This window comes from Manacus candei, unplaced genomic scaffold, assembly GCF_025592945.1.
Source record: "Manacus candei isolate 608988 ecotype Guabito, Panama unplaced genomic scaffold, ASM2559294v1 h1tg000003l, whole genome shotgun sequence".
NCBI lineage: Eukaryota > Metazoa > Chordata > Aves > Passeriformes > Pipridae > Manacus > Manacus candei.
Genome location: NW_026138051.1, coordinates 5,602,901 through 5,623,206, shown reverse-complemented (window position 1 = coordinate 5,623,206; position 20,306 = coordinate 5,602,901). Strand labels below are relative to the sequence as shown.

At 38.3% G+C, this 20,306-nt stretch overlaps 1 protein-coding gene across 4 annotated transcripts in view; it reads right to left on the bottom strand.

Moving 5' to 3' along the window:
- Nucleotides 1-2,384: 2,384 nt before the first annotated feature.
- The window catches only part of MTMR1 (myotubularin related protein 1), a 38,647-nt gene continuing 20,725 nt past the window's right edge, over nt 2,385-20,306 (bottom strand). For all 4 annotated transcript variants that reach the window (XM_051787163.1, XM_051787181.1, XM_051787172.1 and 1 more), the window contains 3 exons: nt 16,699-16,812; nt 15,149-15,325; nt 2,385-3,636 (listed from right to left, as the gene is read on the bottom strand). In XM_051787163.1, coding sequence (XP_051643123.1) covers nt 3,472-3,636; nt 15,149-15,325; nt 16,699-16,812 — 456 coding nt within the window. In that variant the 3' untranslated portion in view covers nt 2,385-3,471. The remainder of the gene's footprint in view (nt 3,637-15,148; nt 15,326-16,698; nt 16,813-20,306) is intronic.

Below are 20,306 nucleotides of genomic sequence, written 5' to 3'. Positions count from 1 at the left end.
GCAGTGCCCTGTGCCCCTGGCTGCACTCAGCATGGCTGAGTTTGGTCCTTTTTGGCTGGGTTTTGGCCCTCTTTGCTGCCCTAGGTTTCCTGCAAAATCCAGGAAAGTTTTCTTTGGATTTTCACACCCACTAGATGAATCTCCCACGCAGTGCAAACTAAGCTTTTGACCTTTGTATAGTGATGCAATGCTCAGTCTCACAGTCAAAAAGGGTGGTTTATATTTCAAACTAGCTACTTCTGACTCGTGCTTCTTGTGGAGATAAAACTCTTTCTTCCCAATTGCACAAGATCTGGCAGGCAGAAGCTCTCTACGATACCCACTTACTTCAGCAGATGTGATCTCTTTGCAAGTGGACATTCCTTTTTGTTTTCTACCATAAATGCTTCACTTGGGGAATAATCTGAATTGCCCCTTTCACTATGTCCTCTGCTTTGGGGCTTAATGCACATGAATGAGAGTTGTTGTCTCATTTCCAGCTTATAGAGAACCAGCTGTTCTTGGTGTTACTACAATACAGCATATGAATTAGTACAGCTTTTCTTGGAAAATGAAAGCAATGAAACACTTCTTGTTTAAAGCTTTAACTCCTTGAGAAGGCTGCCTCTGCAGGGAACAGAACCAGGCAGATAGGAGTGTTTACCAGATTTAAAAGCCTTCTTCCATTTTAATGAAACAACAAAATATTACTTTTATCTACAAAGGAGAAAGAAATGTAAATTCAGCTCTGAAACAACTATAATGGCAAAGTGTCTGATGCTGATGATTCACTTGACTTACTCTACCAGCAAAAAATGTGTCAGCTGGTTACCAAGGCTTCATCCCACTCTGGGACACTGGATGTGGGTTGTTCCCCCTCTCACATTGTCAATGACATCACTGACAACAGGAAAATCCTACAGGCCAAACACAACTGCTTGCTGTCTTTGCACATTCCCTTTATATCCAGCAGAGTCAAAACCAAAAATCAAAGCAAAAAGTTACAGCTTTTGAACCAGAAGTTGATAGTTCTGTCCAAAGTGCATCAGACAGGGAACAGGGTTCTGCTCTCTCCTTAACTAATTCCATACCACCTTATTGAGCAATAAAAAAGTAATGACAGAATTAGGTGTTAAATCAACAGGAAAAAAATCTGATTATCAGGAAGCAGACTGAGTATGGTGACAGTGACCTCTTCAATTAACTAGCACATATGAGCTGTAGTATACCTTTGAGTATTTCCATGTGAAGTACGTACAAACCCATCCATTGTGCTGACACAGGACACCAGGACCCTCCCCCAGTGCTCTCATGCAGATCAGAGACTCGCTGAGCTGTGTTGAAACTGGTGGATACACAGCCAGTCAGCTGAAATAACTGGTGTTCTTCTGTGCAAAACCAAATTCTGAGTTTAGCTCTAGGAATCCAAGCTTTAAAAATCTCAGAATGCCCAAGCTAATCCAGTCATCACTTTTGCAATAATTACAGAGAAAATGTTGTGATTATTAGCACCAATAAAGAGAAAAACTTCAAAAGATTTTCTTTAGCACTGCATTTTAGAGATAATGTGCTTTACTTTAATATACAGTTAAAATGTCAAGGAAATCCAAAGTATGGAAGAGTTTAATTCAATACCATCTCAACATATTTTGGCAATGTAAAATTCACTGCTGGCACACTGTTCAGCAGAACCATTTTTACAGGAAAACATCTTTCACGTCTTTATAAAAAGCCTGAGGTTCAAGAGATGCAACATTGCAAGCCTTCTCAAACTCTGTTCTTGTACGTGAATATCTATTATAAAAAGCATTCACTACAGTAAAAAGGACATGTTGAAATACCCTGCACTGCACAGTAAACGTTTAAGACTGGATACAGCACTTCAGCCTTTCCAAGCTGAAGTCAGGAAAGTGCTCAGCAGCTCACCTTGCTCATTAACTACGTGCTGTGTGGAGTTACTGCAGAGAATGAGACAGAAAAGCGCCGACGCGTATTAGGAACAAATGAGCAGCAACAAATGAGTACTCACAGTCACTGAAACCCACAATCAGCATAGGGAGTCAACTGGCTCTTAAGAATGGGGCTTAGTTCCCACCAGCAGAACTCAGAGCAATACAAGCATGAGTCAAAAAGCAGAGCTGCAATATTTAAGTGTCCTAAGGAGAAGAACCACATTTTCATTGAAACACGGCAAGGAAAACAATCCAGGGAAAATTTGCAGCATGCACCATTTCTGGGCCTTCCAGGAAGGCCACTGAATAATTTTTAAAAGGTGGAATGTTACAGTAATCAAATCTCTCTGATATGAGTATTTTTGGGGGGGAGATGAAAGAAAGTTGAGAATGTATATATTACACGAAAACACAGTTAAATTATTCATTTACGGAAGAAATGCTAGTAGGAACTTAAAAAACAAAAAGCCAAGAGGCTTTATTTCAAGAAAACCAATTATTATCATATTACTCAAAAACTTTGTCAAACAAAGTCATTGCAAGTTAAGGTCCTCAAAAGATTTTGGACAGGCAGGATCCATTTTCTGAACACACAGCTTAAACCCACGGGAGGATGCATATGTTTAACATCACATACACATGGGTATAAATGCACACAGCTTTGCATTTCGTGTGTACACTCTGAAACAAAACACACTTAACAATGTGGAGCTATACAGACTATACAATTTACACAGCTGGGTGTCATTCCAACCCCAAATATTACCATTTGCTAGAAAACAAACTTTTACTTTGTACAAGACCTTGACATGAGTAAGTTTACCCCTCGCCCAGGAGGCTGAAACTGAACAATAAGCTAAACAGTCAAAAGACTTTATTTCAACTTGTACAAAAGGCATTAAAAAACCTAAAATACATGCTTTACCAAATATATTACATCATACAAGTCAGTGTGGTGTACTCGATAAATCCAGCTTAACTGCATCCACTTTTAATGGCATATTTAGTCAAAATGTAAAACTGACTGCACTGGAAAACATTTATTTTAAAATCAATTTCCAAGTGCATCACCCTAAAAAAAATAAATCGCTCTAGCAAAAAAAAATATATATATATTACTGAGTGAAATAAGGAGCTCCCATTCAGAAAAACGTTCTGTGTAAGCATCATGTGGCGTTTCATCTGATTCTCTCAACCAGGCATGGTACCCTACGCAGTGTGAGAGGCATTTTTCTGTCTGCTTGGCAGATGGATTCCTTTTTAGGATGGTTAAATTGTTAGTTGCTCAAAACAAAGTTTAATTTCACAATTGGTGATTTAGCTAGAATGTCAAAACACATGTGGGAACTGCCAACAAGAAAATACATCACATCTATTGAAGCTCTTTTTGGCCTCATTGTGATAATATCAGACACAGAATAAGGCATGTAGATCATAGCAATTACAAGTCACTCACAATCCTTTTGTGATGGGAAAAGCATTTCACCCTCCTCTCTGTATTACCTGATGCTGCTTTTTTTCACATGGCTTTTGTTCCACATCACACAGAGGTGTGCACTGGCGTGGCAGAATGGGAGGGAGATGAACCTCTGTCAGAGGAGGAAGAAATGGAACGTGTAGCAGCTTCCCGCTGCAAATCTTCAACCTTCTTCTGAAGCTCTGCCCGGATGGCCAGGAGCTCTTTCAGATTTTGGTGGATTGGAACCTGCCAGGTAAAGAAAGAAAAGACTTACTTTGACTCTTGTAGTGAGTTATCTTCTCCAGCAATGCTGCTGCTGTTGCCTTAAAGTAACACAAGGAATCCAACATCTTTCAGTATATCAGTATCTAGGAAAAGTGTTTCTTTAGTCATTTGAAATGAAGCATTTCAGGAAACTGTCCCCTTTTAACAACACAGCAGGAAATCTATTCAGAAGAGTGAAACATATTCCAATAAATGTACCTGTATCCCTTATCAATACCACTGTCAGCTGAACTTAAAATGCCTTTCCTGGGAACTATTTCCCCTGCCCCAGGGGGCAGGACTTATATAAAGAGAGTAGAGTTCACAAAGCTGGCTCCATATGGAGCATCTTGTTACTCTTCTAACCAGGCATCTTTCCAAGAGCCTGACCCCTTCCAGTGAGAAAAGTGCAGCAGCCAAGTGAATGGTGCTTGTGCTGGACCTCCCAGAGTCACACTCCAATAAACCTTTCACAGAAGAAGTGGGTTGTGCAGGTTTCTGCCTCTGCTTCTGACAGTACGCAACAGACACCAGAGATGCACCACTTGTACCAGGGTTCTCACCATTTTTCATGTTCATCTGAAACGTTCAACTATATCATGGCCAAAGGAAGATTCAAGCCACACCAGGTTTTGCAGCTGGATTTTTTATCTCAGACAAGCAAAGAGAGACCTCCCCCTCTTCCAAATTCCACAGAAAGGCAAAAAAAGTTTGACTGTAAATTGCTTTTAATTTATTTTATCCTATATAAACTCTAATTGTTTATAACTTTTGGAAAGAGTAAGATGGGAAAAGAATTTAATGGGGCTGATGCAACAATCACGGGGAAATGCAGCACTGGGAAACCTATGGATTGCTGGATGTTGTCACTGGGCTGCTGGAATGCCAGGCTCCAGGGAACTGCATTCACCCCCTATTGCTTCCTACTGCTTAGAAGTGATTACAGGGCTGGGATGAACACCTGAGTGTGCCATTTTCACATGGTGCTATGTGAAGGAGTTAGCAAACACCAGAAAGGGTTTCTCTTCTTGCCATCAACTACAACTGAGTCACAAGTTATGTTTTTCTGAATTCTGGCTTTTTAAAGGAAGCACAGCAAAATCCATGGACTGACATATTTTCAGAACCTAACACTCATGTTTCTGACACAGGAAAATAACATTTAATTTCCAACTTTGGTTCTAACTTAAAACAATAAAATAGTGCCAGCAGTCTTTTTAGGTCAACAATTTTTTGGCCATACACTTTTTTCTTGTTTGTGGCTTAGCCCACGAACAGAAACTTCAGTGTATTCAAAAAGTGCTGCTCCCAGTACCCTGGGAGTCATCAATTCATACAGCATGTCATCCCCAGCAATTTTAAAAGCATAACTTTTTGAGTCTTCAGCAGAACAATCGCTGCACACCACCAAGTTCCCAGTGACCCTGGAGCCCTGCCTACACTGTGCAATGAATTCCCTCTCTTGCAATTTTATCCTGCATCCACCATACAAACTCTTCAGCAAGTGAGGCCACAAATCTACAGCAGACACAAAGCACACCCTCCAGAAAGCAAATCTCATTTCTGTGAGGCAGCCTACAGAAAGTGTATATACTTAGAAACATGGCAGAACTGAGTCTGGTGATGAAGTTTGTCCAAGGTGCTCTAACACATACTATGGAAAATTCAAATTTCAGTGCAGATTGAGACTTTCAGGAATTAGCAACCCCTGCATTTATTTTTTTCCCCGAATAAAAGATCCTTTCCTCACAGACTCCCACTTCACAGTTCTTTATGAAGACATTTCCCTGAAACACTTAGGTCCCTAGCACAGTGATTTACCATTGGCATCATTAGTCACACAAGCCCTGGGTCACCGCAGATCTGTACACCTGATTTCTGCACAGCTTAATCACGACTCAGCAGACCAGGCCAATTTCTCTCAGACAGCTTTCACACGGGCATTGGCTGCTGTGTTCCACTGCACAGGGCTCAAGCCCTCACAAAGAGCAGTTCCACACAACCAGCTTTCGGGGAACCTGCCACAAATCCTTTCAGGATACACTACACAAAAGCTGCTGCACAATCTGGCACGCTCTGTAAAGTGCTTCAAGGAGGAAAAGCGTGGCTGCACATCTCAATCCTCCTTCTGCATTCCCAGAACCTCACTGAACAGACACACGCTCCAACTTTGACGCAAGTGCTGTTGTCCCCACAGGTCCGCCTTGAAGAGCAGAACTGCCTTTAAATAAATTAGCTAAATAATAATAATGACATTTAAAAAGTCTGTGTCTAGTCAAGTCACACACAAAACTCTTCAACATTGAGACTGCAAAATTATGCTCTCACAAAATGAGGAGGTGTCAGACTGAAGATGACTTCTCCAAACTCAATTCAGCCTTACCATACATCATTGGCTAAATAAACATTAAAATACTGCCTTCCCCCTTGTATTCCTCATTTACTCAATGCACAGTTTGATGCTACTTAATTAATGAGCAGTTATTCAATATTTAGCTTTCTTTGCAATGTCTGACCCCATCTTTTATTTATTCTTCTGAACTTAAGATGTTTAAGTTTCCTCTTCTGTACTTTCATCTCACGTCAAGAAACAAATTTATTTCTACAGCACTCTAATGAGGTATGGGAGTACTAACACTCCACTTGTACACACAAGGATCTGAAGCTGGCACCTCCCTGATTTTGTGTACCTTGGATCTCCAATTGGTTTAACAGAGAACTTGGGAATTCTGCAATTGGGCCAAGTGGGTAGCAAGCAGACACCCAGTAAATAAGGAGCATACACAGAATGACTGCTCCAGGTGAGCTCCCTTACAACAGAGGAATCCTGGGGGAAAGGCAGGGAGAAACTTCATTTCTCTGGAGCAGCATCACGCTCTCTCTCCCACGGGACAACTCTTCCTTTGTCTGCAGGCATGTCCCCTCCAGCCTACTTTCCCAGACTGTATTCCACGGGTTGAACAGAAAGCAAACACCTTCAGCACTTGGAGCATTATTTAGTCCTACATCCTATTCCTAGTTAGTGATAACTCTCTCACAGATTCTCTCTCTCAGTCCTTTTATTTACTCTCAGTCCTTGAGAATTCACTGAGATTGTTATAGCCTCAGACCTCTAAATTGGATGAATTTCTTCCAGGATATGAGCAGGCGTGTTTCTGAAACACAATCTCTCTTACTAAAATCCCATGTTTGCTCTAGAGATGGAATATTTACAGAAAAACAGCCCTTCGCCCCAACAGAAGTTCACAATATCATATTTTCATATGGGAAAACATTTTTCTTAGTCACATTCCCATAAGCAACTGAGCCTTCTTGGATGAAGTTTTACAAAACAATTCAGTCAGACACACATACTTGGTGACTCAATACAAATCATTAGAGCCCAGCAAAGCTGTAAGCAAGGCAGAGAAGGGTCTTATAATTGGAAAAAAATTATTGGCCATGTTTTAATAAGGGTGTGTTAGATGTAAACATTGCAAGACAGTTCTACATAAATACCACCATGCCATTTCATATAGTAGTGTAAACACGAGGGGTTTTCTATTTCAAGTCTTTCCCAGGAAAGATTCTTTTTGGTTGCCAGTAACACAGCATCATGTAGGTGCACACTGATGTAAAACAGTTCCAAAAATAGGTTTCACACACTGAACTCCCAACACATACTTTAATTTCATGAAGTAAGAAGTCAGATTCAGTCTAGAAAAGTCTTGAGCATTTTCAAGCAGCAATGACTGATGTTTTTAGTGATAAAGGTTCATGCTAAAATTACATACTCATGGGGTAAGGAAAAGGTGGTAGAGGCAGCTGAAGTATTACAGAAGTTCTTATAGTAAGACTTGAAAATCAGCCTGGCATGGGGACCTGGCTTTTCCCCCAGATGTCTTCAACGCTGCTACTGTAATACTCGTTTATAAAAAAAACCCAACAAATTCAAAGGGGAAAAGATAGAGTGAAAACAGAGGAAAATGCCCAAACAAAACCCCTAACCCTCAGCATCAAGTTAGGCAGTTGGGGGGGGGGGGTTGTTTGTTTTTGTTTTTTAATTAAACCATTCAGAGAACCAAACAGAACTGGAATTATGACGCTTTCTGGAAGCCTCCTTCCATCTTGGAAGGAGGAGTAAAAGTAAAAGGATGAAGCACTGTCAAATGAATTTTGTCACAAAACCCATTAAAATAATAATAACAAAAGAACTTTAGTTCTTTTCCACATTTCCTAAAGATGTATCCCCAGGCAGACCTGTTGCTGTCAGTGTCTCCTCTTATATCACTCCATGCAAATTCTTACAGATAACTATCTCCATTTTTGTCACCTCACACCATTCTATATCAGCATGTCATTTCTCTCTCAAACAAAGCCTTCTTCAGAAGAAAAGAGGTCCAACAACCTTTACAATAACACCTGTAATGGCTTGCTGTGAACAAGGCTCTCCTTTACTTTGCCACTGTTAAGAATAAAAGGAAGTGGAAGAGTGACAGATTCTGTAAGGAATAAGAAGTTTGAAGAAAATCGTTTATTAAAAGATCTTGTTACCACCTTAACCCTAGAAGTGTGTCCTTGCACAGCACAAGTAGTGTCTCCAAGGCAAGCTTTTATTACAGTCTTGTTAAGAAATCACGTAATTGATTTGCCTGACATGAATTTGTTGGGAGGCTGACAGCACCTGTACTGTTTTCTACTTTCTCATCCTGCCTCTCAAATTAGGAGTGGAAGCTCAAAAGATGACTCTGGACCCATCACCCAGACGCATTCAAGTTATTTGTGCTGCTCCACTCCACACATTTCAGTAGAGTGTGCAGCCCTTCCTTTGTCACACCAGCATCCCCACAGTGATGCTGCCAGGCAACAAACACCTGGCTGCTACAGCCAGCTCCATTATTCCTGTCCATAAGCCAGGGAAAAGCACAGACCTACTTCTGCTGCACGAGAGGAGCCTACACAGATGAAACCTAACCCTGCAGCACATCTGTGGTTTGCCTGGGCTGGAAAATTGCCTGGCCATTGCTCTTGAGGGTGCTTTTCTTGTGCTATTCAAATTATTACCTCAGTGTGCTGAAAAACAATAAATTTCATTTCCGTGATTTAACAAAACATTCCTGTAAAATTAAAGTAGAAACATAAAGGTGAAGCACTACATTAATTTTAACAGATTTTGGTGGGTTAACAGGTTAACCTCATAAAAAAATTCTGAACTATTTATAAGAAATAGAAATAGATTTCTTTAATCACATAAAAATTACAAAAAACAGATTAGAAGTTTATCATTCCAAAACAAAACTCACACTAGTATCTAAGATCCATGGTATTGCCAGCTGCCCTTTATCCCCAGGGTACTCCTCTGTGGTACTTGCAGTCTCTTTCCCTGTAAGACTTGAGATAATTCTCCCACTGCTAATCATACTTGCAATTCTTGAAACCATGTCCCCAAACAGTAAGAAGCAGCAAAATGCTGCAAAACTGAGCGAGCCAAGTAACATTCTTCACTCGGAAAGAACAGATTGTAGGTTTCTGCAAATTAACCAGTTAAAATGGGTGGGGTTTTACTTTCCTGATTACCTACCTTGTTGTCTCTTTCATTCCAAAGCAGATACTTTTCCTACACTTTAAATATAAGGTACCTACTGCCTATAATGAGCTGAAAAATATTGACGAACACTGCTAAAAACATTCTTTATTGCTTAAAATAGCATTGACACGAAACTATTTTTTAAACTGAATTACCCACATACTTCAAAATCAGAACCTGGTGTAGTGTAACTCTCAGCACACATCATTTCACAGTTATAACAATTTATTCCTGCTTGGGAAAGATAAAGTTGGGTTTTTTTAAAATTATCTCCACACAGAAACTATAATTATGCTATACAATCTACATGCTACATCCCATATAAAAACTACCTAGACGTAAGACAGCTCCATTCCCTCAAAAATTCAAACCTTCCTCTTCACAGAATTACTACAGTTCACTTTCAGTATTGATTTTCAGGTTTTCATTCCCAAGGAATCCTTCAGGATCCTCAAGTGCTTTTGGACAGCAAAATTTGTCAACACAAGGATACGTGTAAGAGAAATTATAATAGCTACTCACTTATAGCACTGCCAAGTCTTAATTGGATGGATATCTAGTGTGTATTACTGTACTAGCTCAAGGACAGTCATTCAAATGAAAATTGTTCAACAGTGAATGCATTTTGTCTTGTTCAGCGAGCACACTTTATCTATTTTAGCAACACGGAAGAAAGGCTGCAGAGGAAAATGGTTATTTTAAATTCATTGCTTGACTTAGGACTGTCAGTTTTCCAAAAACCTACTCTGTGCATTGGAAAGACAACAATATCTTTCACTTGAGCTTTTTTGCTCATCTTCATGAAGAGCTGGAACTCTGACAGTCTTGCTTTTAAAGCCTAGTTAACAGGATACTCGCAGCAAAAGCCAGTCTCAAATGATGAAGACACTGGTTTCCAATAATAATCAATACTTCCACACTTATTGTAGAGGTGTGCTCCTGAGAAACCAAGCAAAACCCCCTAGCCTTCTGGAAAAGCAAGGAGAAGCAAACAGAAATTATTAGGAATCCTACCAGGTGGGAATTGGAACAGAGATTTTTGCAAACAACTGCTAGATTCAACCAGACTTGGGAAACTGTACACGCTACAAGCTGATGCCATTGCTTGTTAAAACCTACAGCCCATTTAGATTTAGACATCTGATAGATGAGAGCAATTATTTGAGTGCTTGCCCTTCAAAATATGTTAGAAACTCACAAAAATGAAGATAATTTGCACAGTACTAGTTTCTCTCATTCTGTGCATGTTCTGATGCTGTGCTCATTACAGGATACCGATTTTTTTTTCCTTAAATAACTACAGAGTCTTTCAGCACCCAGGATAGGCAGTTAGTCTCTATTTTATTCCATATAAATTGAATGCTGGGAGTTTTATCTGCAGAAATCTTGACACCCCGTTAGAGAGAAACTACCGGGCACTGCATGAAACTTTTGCCTCATCTCACAAGAAACTCTTTGCTAACTGCAGGAATGAAATCTCCTTTGCTAGGCAACACTCTACAAGGTGGCTCCTTCTGACATCTCCCACCCCATTCTTTCATGCAAAAAGATGGACTCAAGGTCAGCAATGCCAAGCAGTTCCAGAGCCACACAATGGCTTTGTCCTGCCACAAAATGGTGTTAAAATCAAATGTATGAACTTTTAAAAATATTACAACCAATGTCAACATACTCAGAAAGCAACACACTAAGCAATGTGATAAATAATATCAACATCCCACATGCCAGACAGTAAGTTCCATGCAGTAAGTTATGTTATCCTATTATATGCAGGATAAAGCATGTCAGTAATTATGTTTTCAAGTTTATTCTCAGCAATTTTCCCAGTGACATTTAGCACGTTATTTGTTCTTTTCAGTATACAATATTTTGTGTTTATTGACAGTGAAGTTCAGCTGACATCTGATCACAACTGTTCCACACATCCAACCCTTCTGCAATTCTATACATAGCATAAAATAAAAGCAGCAATTGTAAGCTATTTATATGCTTTACAGTAATTTCTGTATATACTGAACAAGCAGTTTTACTTATTCCTACCTTTTCCTTTCATTTCTGTGAGTGAGTTTTGCTAATCTACCAACAGACTTTCCCTGGATTTTAACAGAAGCTCCAGGACTGCCTTCAGCAGATGATTCAGTAGTTGAACTGAATTTCTAGGTTATAGATGGTGTTAGCCTTTTACTTTGGATGACAGTCCACACACAAAGAAAAGAATGAATTTGAAAAAATGATAGGGATTCCTGTGATACTATCACTAACACTGTGGCCAAATTTACAGAACAGAGCTTGAAGGAAAATGATCAGGCATAGAAGAATAAAAAACCCTACATAAAACCAAAATGAAACTAAGCCCAAGGGTTAGTTTCTAACTACAAGGGTTAAAATGCCACTTCCCAGAAGGCATAAAAACAACTAAACACATCCTAATGGACTATGCAAAATTTGGTGACTAAAATACATTCTCTTCCTTGCCTCTCACATAGCAAGACACAGCTTGAATTAAAAGGACCAGAACTTTTACTCATGCTCTGCATATATGAATGATAAGGGTATACTACTTCAAAAACACTGCTGCTTCAGAAGTCATACTCAGGAATATAATTGCTGTGCTCTCCTCACCTTCCAGAGCTGCCCAAGCAGATACCTAATGACATCTGGCAGCCAGAGCTCCTGAAACCAGTGTCAAGAAGAGGTCAGAATGATTACATGGAAAAGGAAAGGGAAATATATATCAACTGAAAAAATTCAAAAGCATCATATTATGTTATGTATTCCAGACTAGTAGGGTCATCTGAAAGCCCAGGAGTAGGTACCCAGAGAGCCCACACCTCTGTATGAGAGAATGGAAGAACTTATCTTCCAGATGTCATACACAAACATGCATTTCTCCAACTGAAGGGAAGGACAAATCTGAAAAAAGTTTTCTCAGTCAATGAACTCAAGTAAGATAGAATTTAAATCTATCTAATTTTCTCGGGACAAGAAGTCAATAATGATGTAACACCTCCAAACTCAAAACACAGAACATTTTATTTCACTTAAGAATTAAAATGACCTTGCTGAAGCACAATTTAGCAAAAGGGGAGTCTACAAGAAATATCCACATTTAACCTAGAATCTTCCACAGTGTTCACTTCTCAGACTCTTGAGCTTTGAACCCTATGGAAAGAGGCTGTGTGTCACCTAAGTGCACAGGATCTACTGCAGTGCAAAATAAACAGGGTTCTTGATGCAATTAAACACTACCAAAACCACCATCTCAGGCTTCCACAAAACTCAGATTGAACTAAAGATATATCATTCTAAGTAATCTTTTCTTTACAGAACATAAGAATAATCCTAAACTCTGTATGTCCTAGTGCAATTAAGAGTATGCTCAGACCTAACCACGCTGGTAAAGGTCTGATGAGACACAGATATTTGAAGACAGAGTACAATAATGCAAAAATTAATGGTTATATCAAGTTGGCATTCAGTAATTCTAAAATTAAAAAAATGAAAGGTCATATATGCTCATTTCCAATAGAAAAGGTAATGAAGTGCAATGATTAACTTCTCTCAGTCCATTTAAAGATTTGAGCTCACTAATCAAGCTGAAATTAGAAAACCTAAAATATTGCCTCAAACGAAAACCTGCCCCTCTGCTCTTATGAGTTTTCTCTCCCCTAGCACAAAGTTGGTCGAAAACAGGTATGAAAGATCCATTTCTGATTATATTAAAGGATTATTATTCATCTTCCTTTAAATTCACCTATTGGGTATTTCTCCTTTTTGGTGAGCTCCTAGAAAACAATAAACATTTCCTAATTTCCTGAAGATGTTTTTTCAGCTGATGAAACAGCACGTGAGGTTGCCTTGAGCTATTTATTCATCAGAGAGCTCTTCATTAACATTAAATTTATTTTCCCTTATATTTAGTTGAAAACCAAGAGAACACATTAAAAGGTATTCAACAAAATCACCTTTTATCAGTATGCAGGGATGCCCATTCTTTTAATAAATTCACTGATTAAGAAATTCTTTCACTGAAGATAAGTGAAGACCTGCTGGGCGTCACAAGGGTCATTGTCTTTTTTTCTGTCATGGAATGGGTGAGTCTGAATGTTACTGAATCAGTTAACAGGGTGTGACATCAGACAATGGAAACACAAAGGAAAGCACACAGTATATTGTGATTAAAGACAGCTTATTTACTTGCTTGTATGAGTTTGTGCTTTGATAATTAGACTGCAATTCTGCATCAAAAAGACTGTTATTTCTGCAGCAAATTTTTCCAAGTAGATGGGAAACACTTCCAAATATTTGTCATAAATATCATATAAATTCAGGCCAGGGACAAGAGGAAAGGGATGATATATCTCCACAAGACAAAGCTTATGTGGTAGAACTAAAAAGTTGAAACAGTTGTATAAGTACTCCAAGAAAAACACATGGTAGTGAAGCTAAGGCAGTTACCAGGACCATCACATTTTATTACCTTCAGCTGCTGATCTGAGGGACCTGCTCTCACAGACCAGTGAAGACCAGTGGGTCCCACGTGCCAAAGTGCCTGCAGAGTGCTCTCCGACAGGACAGTGAGCAGGGCTTGTCACTAAGCAGATGACAGCTCTGATATTTTCTTATGTCATCTCTTCCCCACCCTCCCCTCTTCCAGACCAGGACTAGCTTTCATGTGTGTTTACAAAGACTGCTTGCTCTCAGGGCCTACAGAGCTCAATCAAATACAAGTAATAAACTGACACTGCTGCAGTCAGTTACACTAAAATGCACATAAACCACCCAAAATGGTGTTCAGCAAACAGGCTAAAGGAAAGATGTTATTTTGCTAAAAAGCAGTTGACAATTTTACTTTAAAAATGGTAAAACTTAAAATACGCGACCTTTCAAAGTTTTAACAAGTTAAGAGAAACAAAGCAGCTCAGAGGAAACACCTCAGTGAGAAGGTAACTAATCCAGACTTTTCCAGGACCTTACAAGGTACTTCTCAGATACTTGGACTTCTACCAGTGTACTGTCCTTGAAATCTACCTTGGAACACCATCTTTTACAACAGCCTCTGACTGGTGGATGTCTAATAAATCTGAAACTCACATCTCATTCTAACACTCCAAGATGAAAGCAGCTTTCAGGCAGTCATTTAATACAGGTAATTTATCATAATATGCTGGGGGGTACCTTGGAATGTTACCTTAATAAAGAGATGGTGTAGCACTCTCAGATATATTATGGCTGTGACAAAATCTGAATGTTCTTCCTTCAGACTTCTAAGCATGAGAGCATATGGAGTATTTGTCTGACGAGATTGAGAGATTTATCTGAATAGCAGACGTTACTTACAAGAACAAAAACTGGATGAATCGAGGAGCATGTATAGTGAGTGTTTAATCTTTAGTATGCCAGCTTGAAATCGTAAAGGTCAATTGAAAACAAGCATCTATGTGGTGCTAAGTTTAGAAAGCCTGCAAAATGAGCCATTATATACTCCAATTCTTTCAGAAACTGCTGCTATATTTTATGTCATTGTTGGTAAAGGGCAAAACATGATTAAAAACAAAGGTACACAAAACTCTACAAGAAGGTTAAGGGCAATAAAAGTATTAAAAAGGGTTACAAAGTATCACAGAAGTGGTATAAAAATAATCTTCTGACATCAAAGACTGTTAATCTGTTACCTTTCACAAGCCAATACAGTAATACTGTAACTCCCTATTCTACTGGTGACTTGAAAGAAAACATCCTTTTTCCAAGTCTGAACACATCCTGCATCTTCTTTGACACAATCACCTTTTTCCCTATCAGCTGAAATACGTGCAACAGAGGAGCACTTTTGAAATTAAATGCTGCATTCAACACTACAAAAAACAGTAATTTCTCTTAATCTCTGTGATCTTCACTAAAACACAAAAGACACGTGAAAGCTCATACCTGAGGCCGCATCCTCGGGTTCCACCTGACGTAGTAGTTCACCCACAGTTCCAAATGGTTCAGGCTGGCAACAGGATACAGGACGTGGTTTTCATAGTTCACATAGAAAGGATTTGTGAACTCCTCTAACTGGCTGTTTATGTAGGACCACAGTGACACAGTCTTAGTGCTCACCTCCTGATGGAAAAAAAAAATAGTAAAAAAATTAATTACGTGGATTACAAAACCTTGAAGTATGATGTTAATGTCTATATATCAGTAATTCTGCCTGTGAAATTTACCTTATCTACTAGAAAACTGCAAGGTGACTGAGAACACTTCCTGAAGCTGATCATTAAACAGCCTTAAAACTTTAGCAAAACATTTGAACACTTATGCTGGTCCAAGGCTAACAGAGAAAGGAGATTTATATTATTTTCAGAGACACTAAGTCCAGATGAGCAAAAGCAACTTGTACTGCTTATAATTTACAGCAATGTTTACAGCTACTTAAAGATATGGCTACACACTCACCAGCTAAACAAACAAAAAAAAATAAACTGGTTTTGACAAGAAAAATCAGTGATCAGTTGTTTAGAAGATCCAAAACAGCACCTGTGAAAAATAATTACTCAATTTTCCCAGTCATACTACTTGCTCCTACCAATTGATACTATGCTTTAAATTGCCTATTTTACCTTTATTTGCACTTCTGAAAGTTGTATTACCCTAAATTTAACCAGCATAATAATGGTTAGATCAAAGATTGTAAACCTGAACTTGTATCAGATTCATCTTGCAATTTTACACTCCTTCAGCACTGTAAAGCATGTGTTTCTACTACCGCTGTGTCTTAAATTGCATTTCTTTATTGAGAATTACATCTGACTATTCATTTATGAAAGAAAGCTGCCTGGAAACACTGCATTTGCTGAGAACGTGTTATTCAGCTCCATCTTGTGGAATTTACATGCAACTTTTCCCCTACAGAAGCAGCAGAGACAAACCACAAGAAAACAGCAAAGCTGAATGTAGTATGGAATTGCAACTTGCTTTGGAAAATACGAAGTATTAAAACAACAAAGCCAGAAGTAAGCAAAAGTGTACTTGGAATATTAACAAGATTTTAAATTTTTTCCCCACAAACCTATAGTATTTCAGTGAGTTCATTTCATTTCACTTAGATAATTTCTGTAGTCTTCAACCATAACTTCTATGTCCTAAAGTGACCTGTAAAGTCAGCATTGAGTTCCTTTGGAAATAGTGAAATAAATGCTAATATAATTTGATAATTACTATTACTTATAATTGTGTATGTTGGCTAAAAATACCTGCAAGACAACTTACTAAAACCCTCAACCCCCTGAACAGATAATAACTAAAGAAACAGAAGTGCCACCTCCTTTATTACCAGGACATTCAGTATGTATTTCTTATACCATGAAAATTTCATGTGCACATTGTCTTTTAAGACTATGTGACAAATGTATCCCAAAACCATAGCTCAAATGTTCTAAGCATTCTTTTATAAAATCAGCAAACTAAGAATGTGCATAACACTAATTATTTACCTCTTTTAATCTCTCTTTTTCACAGTTGCATAAGAAAGTACCAAAGAGACAACTGTAAAGGTGATCCAGAATGGTGATCAAAAATAACTCGTTGAATTCAAAGGCTGCAGGAAACTGAAATAAAAAAATTGGCAAAATTACTTTACTTTAAGCAGTGTAGAAAGGAAGAAACTCAGACATAAGAAATAACCAAGAGATTCAAGTAAGGTTTTTTTTTATTATTATTTAGAGATTATTTCAAGGAAAACTAAGGAATTTCAGTAACTCTCACTGCAATACATTCCACCTATGTACTTCTTTATAAATACTTCTCAGAGACAAACTTTACATTCGTTATCCAAGTATACTAGAGTACAAGCATTAGCTAATGTGAAACTGGTGATACAAAGCAATCCATTTTAGGATGCTCTAACAGTATTCTGTTCTCACTCCAGAGAGATACTCTTAAATACATATACTTTTTATCTCGTTACAAGACAAAAGAACATTTTTTGGGAAGAAAAAAAGAAACAACAAGATGATGGTATTTAAGAGTTATTTCCTTTTCTAACATGGCATGAATTAGACAATAAAGACTGCTGCAGATACATTGTGTTTAACATATATTTAAAATTTGTCTTTAACTTTCTACCCAAGTAAGTTACTTTTCTCCATTTCACCCCTTGAGTTTACTACCAGCCATATACAATAAGCCTTTAATCCCTCTTCTTTTGTACTGGAAAGTAAATCCTGTACATCTGAAATGAAAGACCCGTTATTCCCCTGAGCACCATTAGGTATTTTATTCACAAGCAGAGGTTACCTGATACATTCTAGGAAAAAGAGCTAGAAATCTGAAAACACTCAAAATGTTTCTTTTAATCTGTAGCGCTCTTAAGAATCATAAAGGAAGAAATCACTGCAAACTGCATGGGCTGTTAACCATTCAGATAGAAAAAGTCCTCCTGCAATCAAATTTTATAATAGGACTACACGTGGCTTGATGTGTCAAAATAACTTTGTGTTCAGTATGACAAGGGTTGCAAACACAGATATGGAATGATAGACATTTAGAAGAAGAAAAAATTGAGAAGACTAAAGGAAAACTTAAGAAGTAGCATTTCTCTCATTAACATGAAAGAGAATGTTATGAGAGACTAATTTTCAGGACAAATGAAACAAAATTTTTTCATTCCCACTAAAGGACTAAATCTTTATAGAAGTCTAAGAGGCAGGCTACAGATTCATGAGGCAGAATTTCTTGCTATATAGAGAAATGCAGAGGACTGGTTTCTGTTATTTGACACTGAAGAATACTGAACACCTTGGCAAGTGACTCAAGAGCTACTTTAAATAAAAGAAGACAATAAGTATAACTAGGAGTAATAACACAGCAGCTGGGACTGTGGGTGAACTAGCTGATCCAGAAATTCCTCTTCAGTGTCATCTGTGATTTATGAAAGGCAAATGTTTATTCATGTTGAAAGTAAAGAGCTGAATAACACACAATGGGTGTGCTTGTATTAAACCCAGAAAGATCTAAGTTTTAAACAATGTTCTATTAAAAGAAGATTTATGTAAGTCAAACACTGTAAAAACATTCTCTTTCCAAGCTAATATATACCAACTTTTGACTGAAAATTTTGAGTAAGGGAATTATCAACATCATTACTCAGAAAGTGAATGGGAACCTTCCTCCTGACTCTGTTACAGATTGCACACTGTTCACCAGCACAGCTCACACTGGGGGTTCTCTCAGAAATCACGGGTTGTTTTCACCTCCCAACCACTTGTTTTCAGAAAACATAGAGGAACTTAAGATTATCAAATTCTCTTTTCCAGTCATGTTCCAAAGTTATTACTTACAGCACTTCCCTCTCTCTAGGAAATCGTGCTGGAACTTAATTAGAAAACAAGGATGTTACCAAAACAGCTATGATTTTAAATAAGCATGAACGGAACTTGACAAGCAGGTGTGCCAAACCAAGTCAGGAGAAAATCGAGTGGGGTCTGAGACCCCAGTCTGCTGTGTCCAGCCCAAAGCAGCAATCAGATACAGAGAGCAAAAATAATTTGCAAAGCATCAAAATGATATTTGGAAAAAACTTTGAAGACAAAGCCTCTCCTAAAGGGACCCTCTTTAACTGAAAGCATTTAATGAGCCTTGTCACATCAGGGTTCTGTGCTGTGACAGGTCCATACTAATCAGATGGATGCCGACATGGCCACTATTCCAATCCAGTGAAGCATATGCAAAATTCCATACATCAGTGGTTGCACTCCAACTAATTTTTTAATAAGTGATAGCACTTTATTGAAGGCCTGTCTTTGGATACAAGAGTTGTACTGTTGGAGCTGATGTATCAAGACTGTAAAGCTTCTATTACTGCTGCTGAAAAATCACTGACCTAAAAATGCCTTCCTCTGTAGTTCCAAGCCCATTAGTGTCTGTTTGAAGATTCAGGTGGAAAAATTCCCCAAATGAAAATTTACTTCTTGTCAAATCCACTAATTGTGAGAAAACACACGGGTCATTAAAATCTGCCACTTGATGCTGCTGGAGTTGTTAGGGGTTTTTTTTAAAGGAGGTACTTAAAAAAAGGAATTCTCTCGTTAAGTCTTATGATGCCAAGTGGCATTTGATTCAGAGACATGCAAAATAAACTTGCTTTTTAATCAATGAACTCGTTCTGTGCTACACTTACATTTCACATTGAAGCACTTTGCAGAACGGACTGGATACTGAACACAGAGGGCACTGCTGAATCCAGTGAAAAATGCATCTAATACACCTCTAGGAACAGCTGACACCCAGTTACAAACAGGATGAAACTGTCTGCCAACTTTAAACAGACCTTTCCTCCTGTGAGGGTTCTGTGCATGAAAGGTAGAAAGTTACTACTGATGCTGCAGTGCTACATGCAAATTTTACAGTTCTGTTTCATTTTTAACAGGGCATCAGTATTTCATCAGCTCACATGTGGCCTTTCCAATTTGACATCTGCTATTCAAAATCACCAGAATTTACTAACAGAGGAGGGAAATCACTTCACCATATGTTTTTTTATTAAAATCTGATGTCAATGTACTTCTCTCAAGTTCTCTGTTATTGTATTTGTGTGTCACGAAGACCATAAAACCAAGGGAAAATATAAGGCTGTCAAGGATTAAATTTCATTGTCTGAAGCTGTCTGGAAATTTGTATCTTAGTGGGAAGTTAGAGATTCTCTCACTACATTAAGTCGACTGTTTTAAGAATGTAACTCTTAGAACCCAAAAGGGCAAATTTGCTTGCTTTGAGCCCGTGCCCAAACCCGAGCCTTTACACCCTCATGCAGCCATTAACACTTATTTGGGCTTTGGAACATTTCACATATGTTTACCATGAACTCTGAAGCATGAAACTACCACTGTTTTATGAGCAAGTGATCTATCTACACAAGGATAAAATAGAATCCTGCTTTTCAAAGTCCGTGTCAAGGTAATCACAGTCTTCACATCTCTTCTCTAGGTGTTCAAGTCAACTAAAAAATAGAAATAAGTAGGCAGGAACTGTTCAAGAACCATGTTATCTATCTTTCCCTGTGTAACATTAATGATTTTTCAATGCCACTGGTGTCCATGAATTT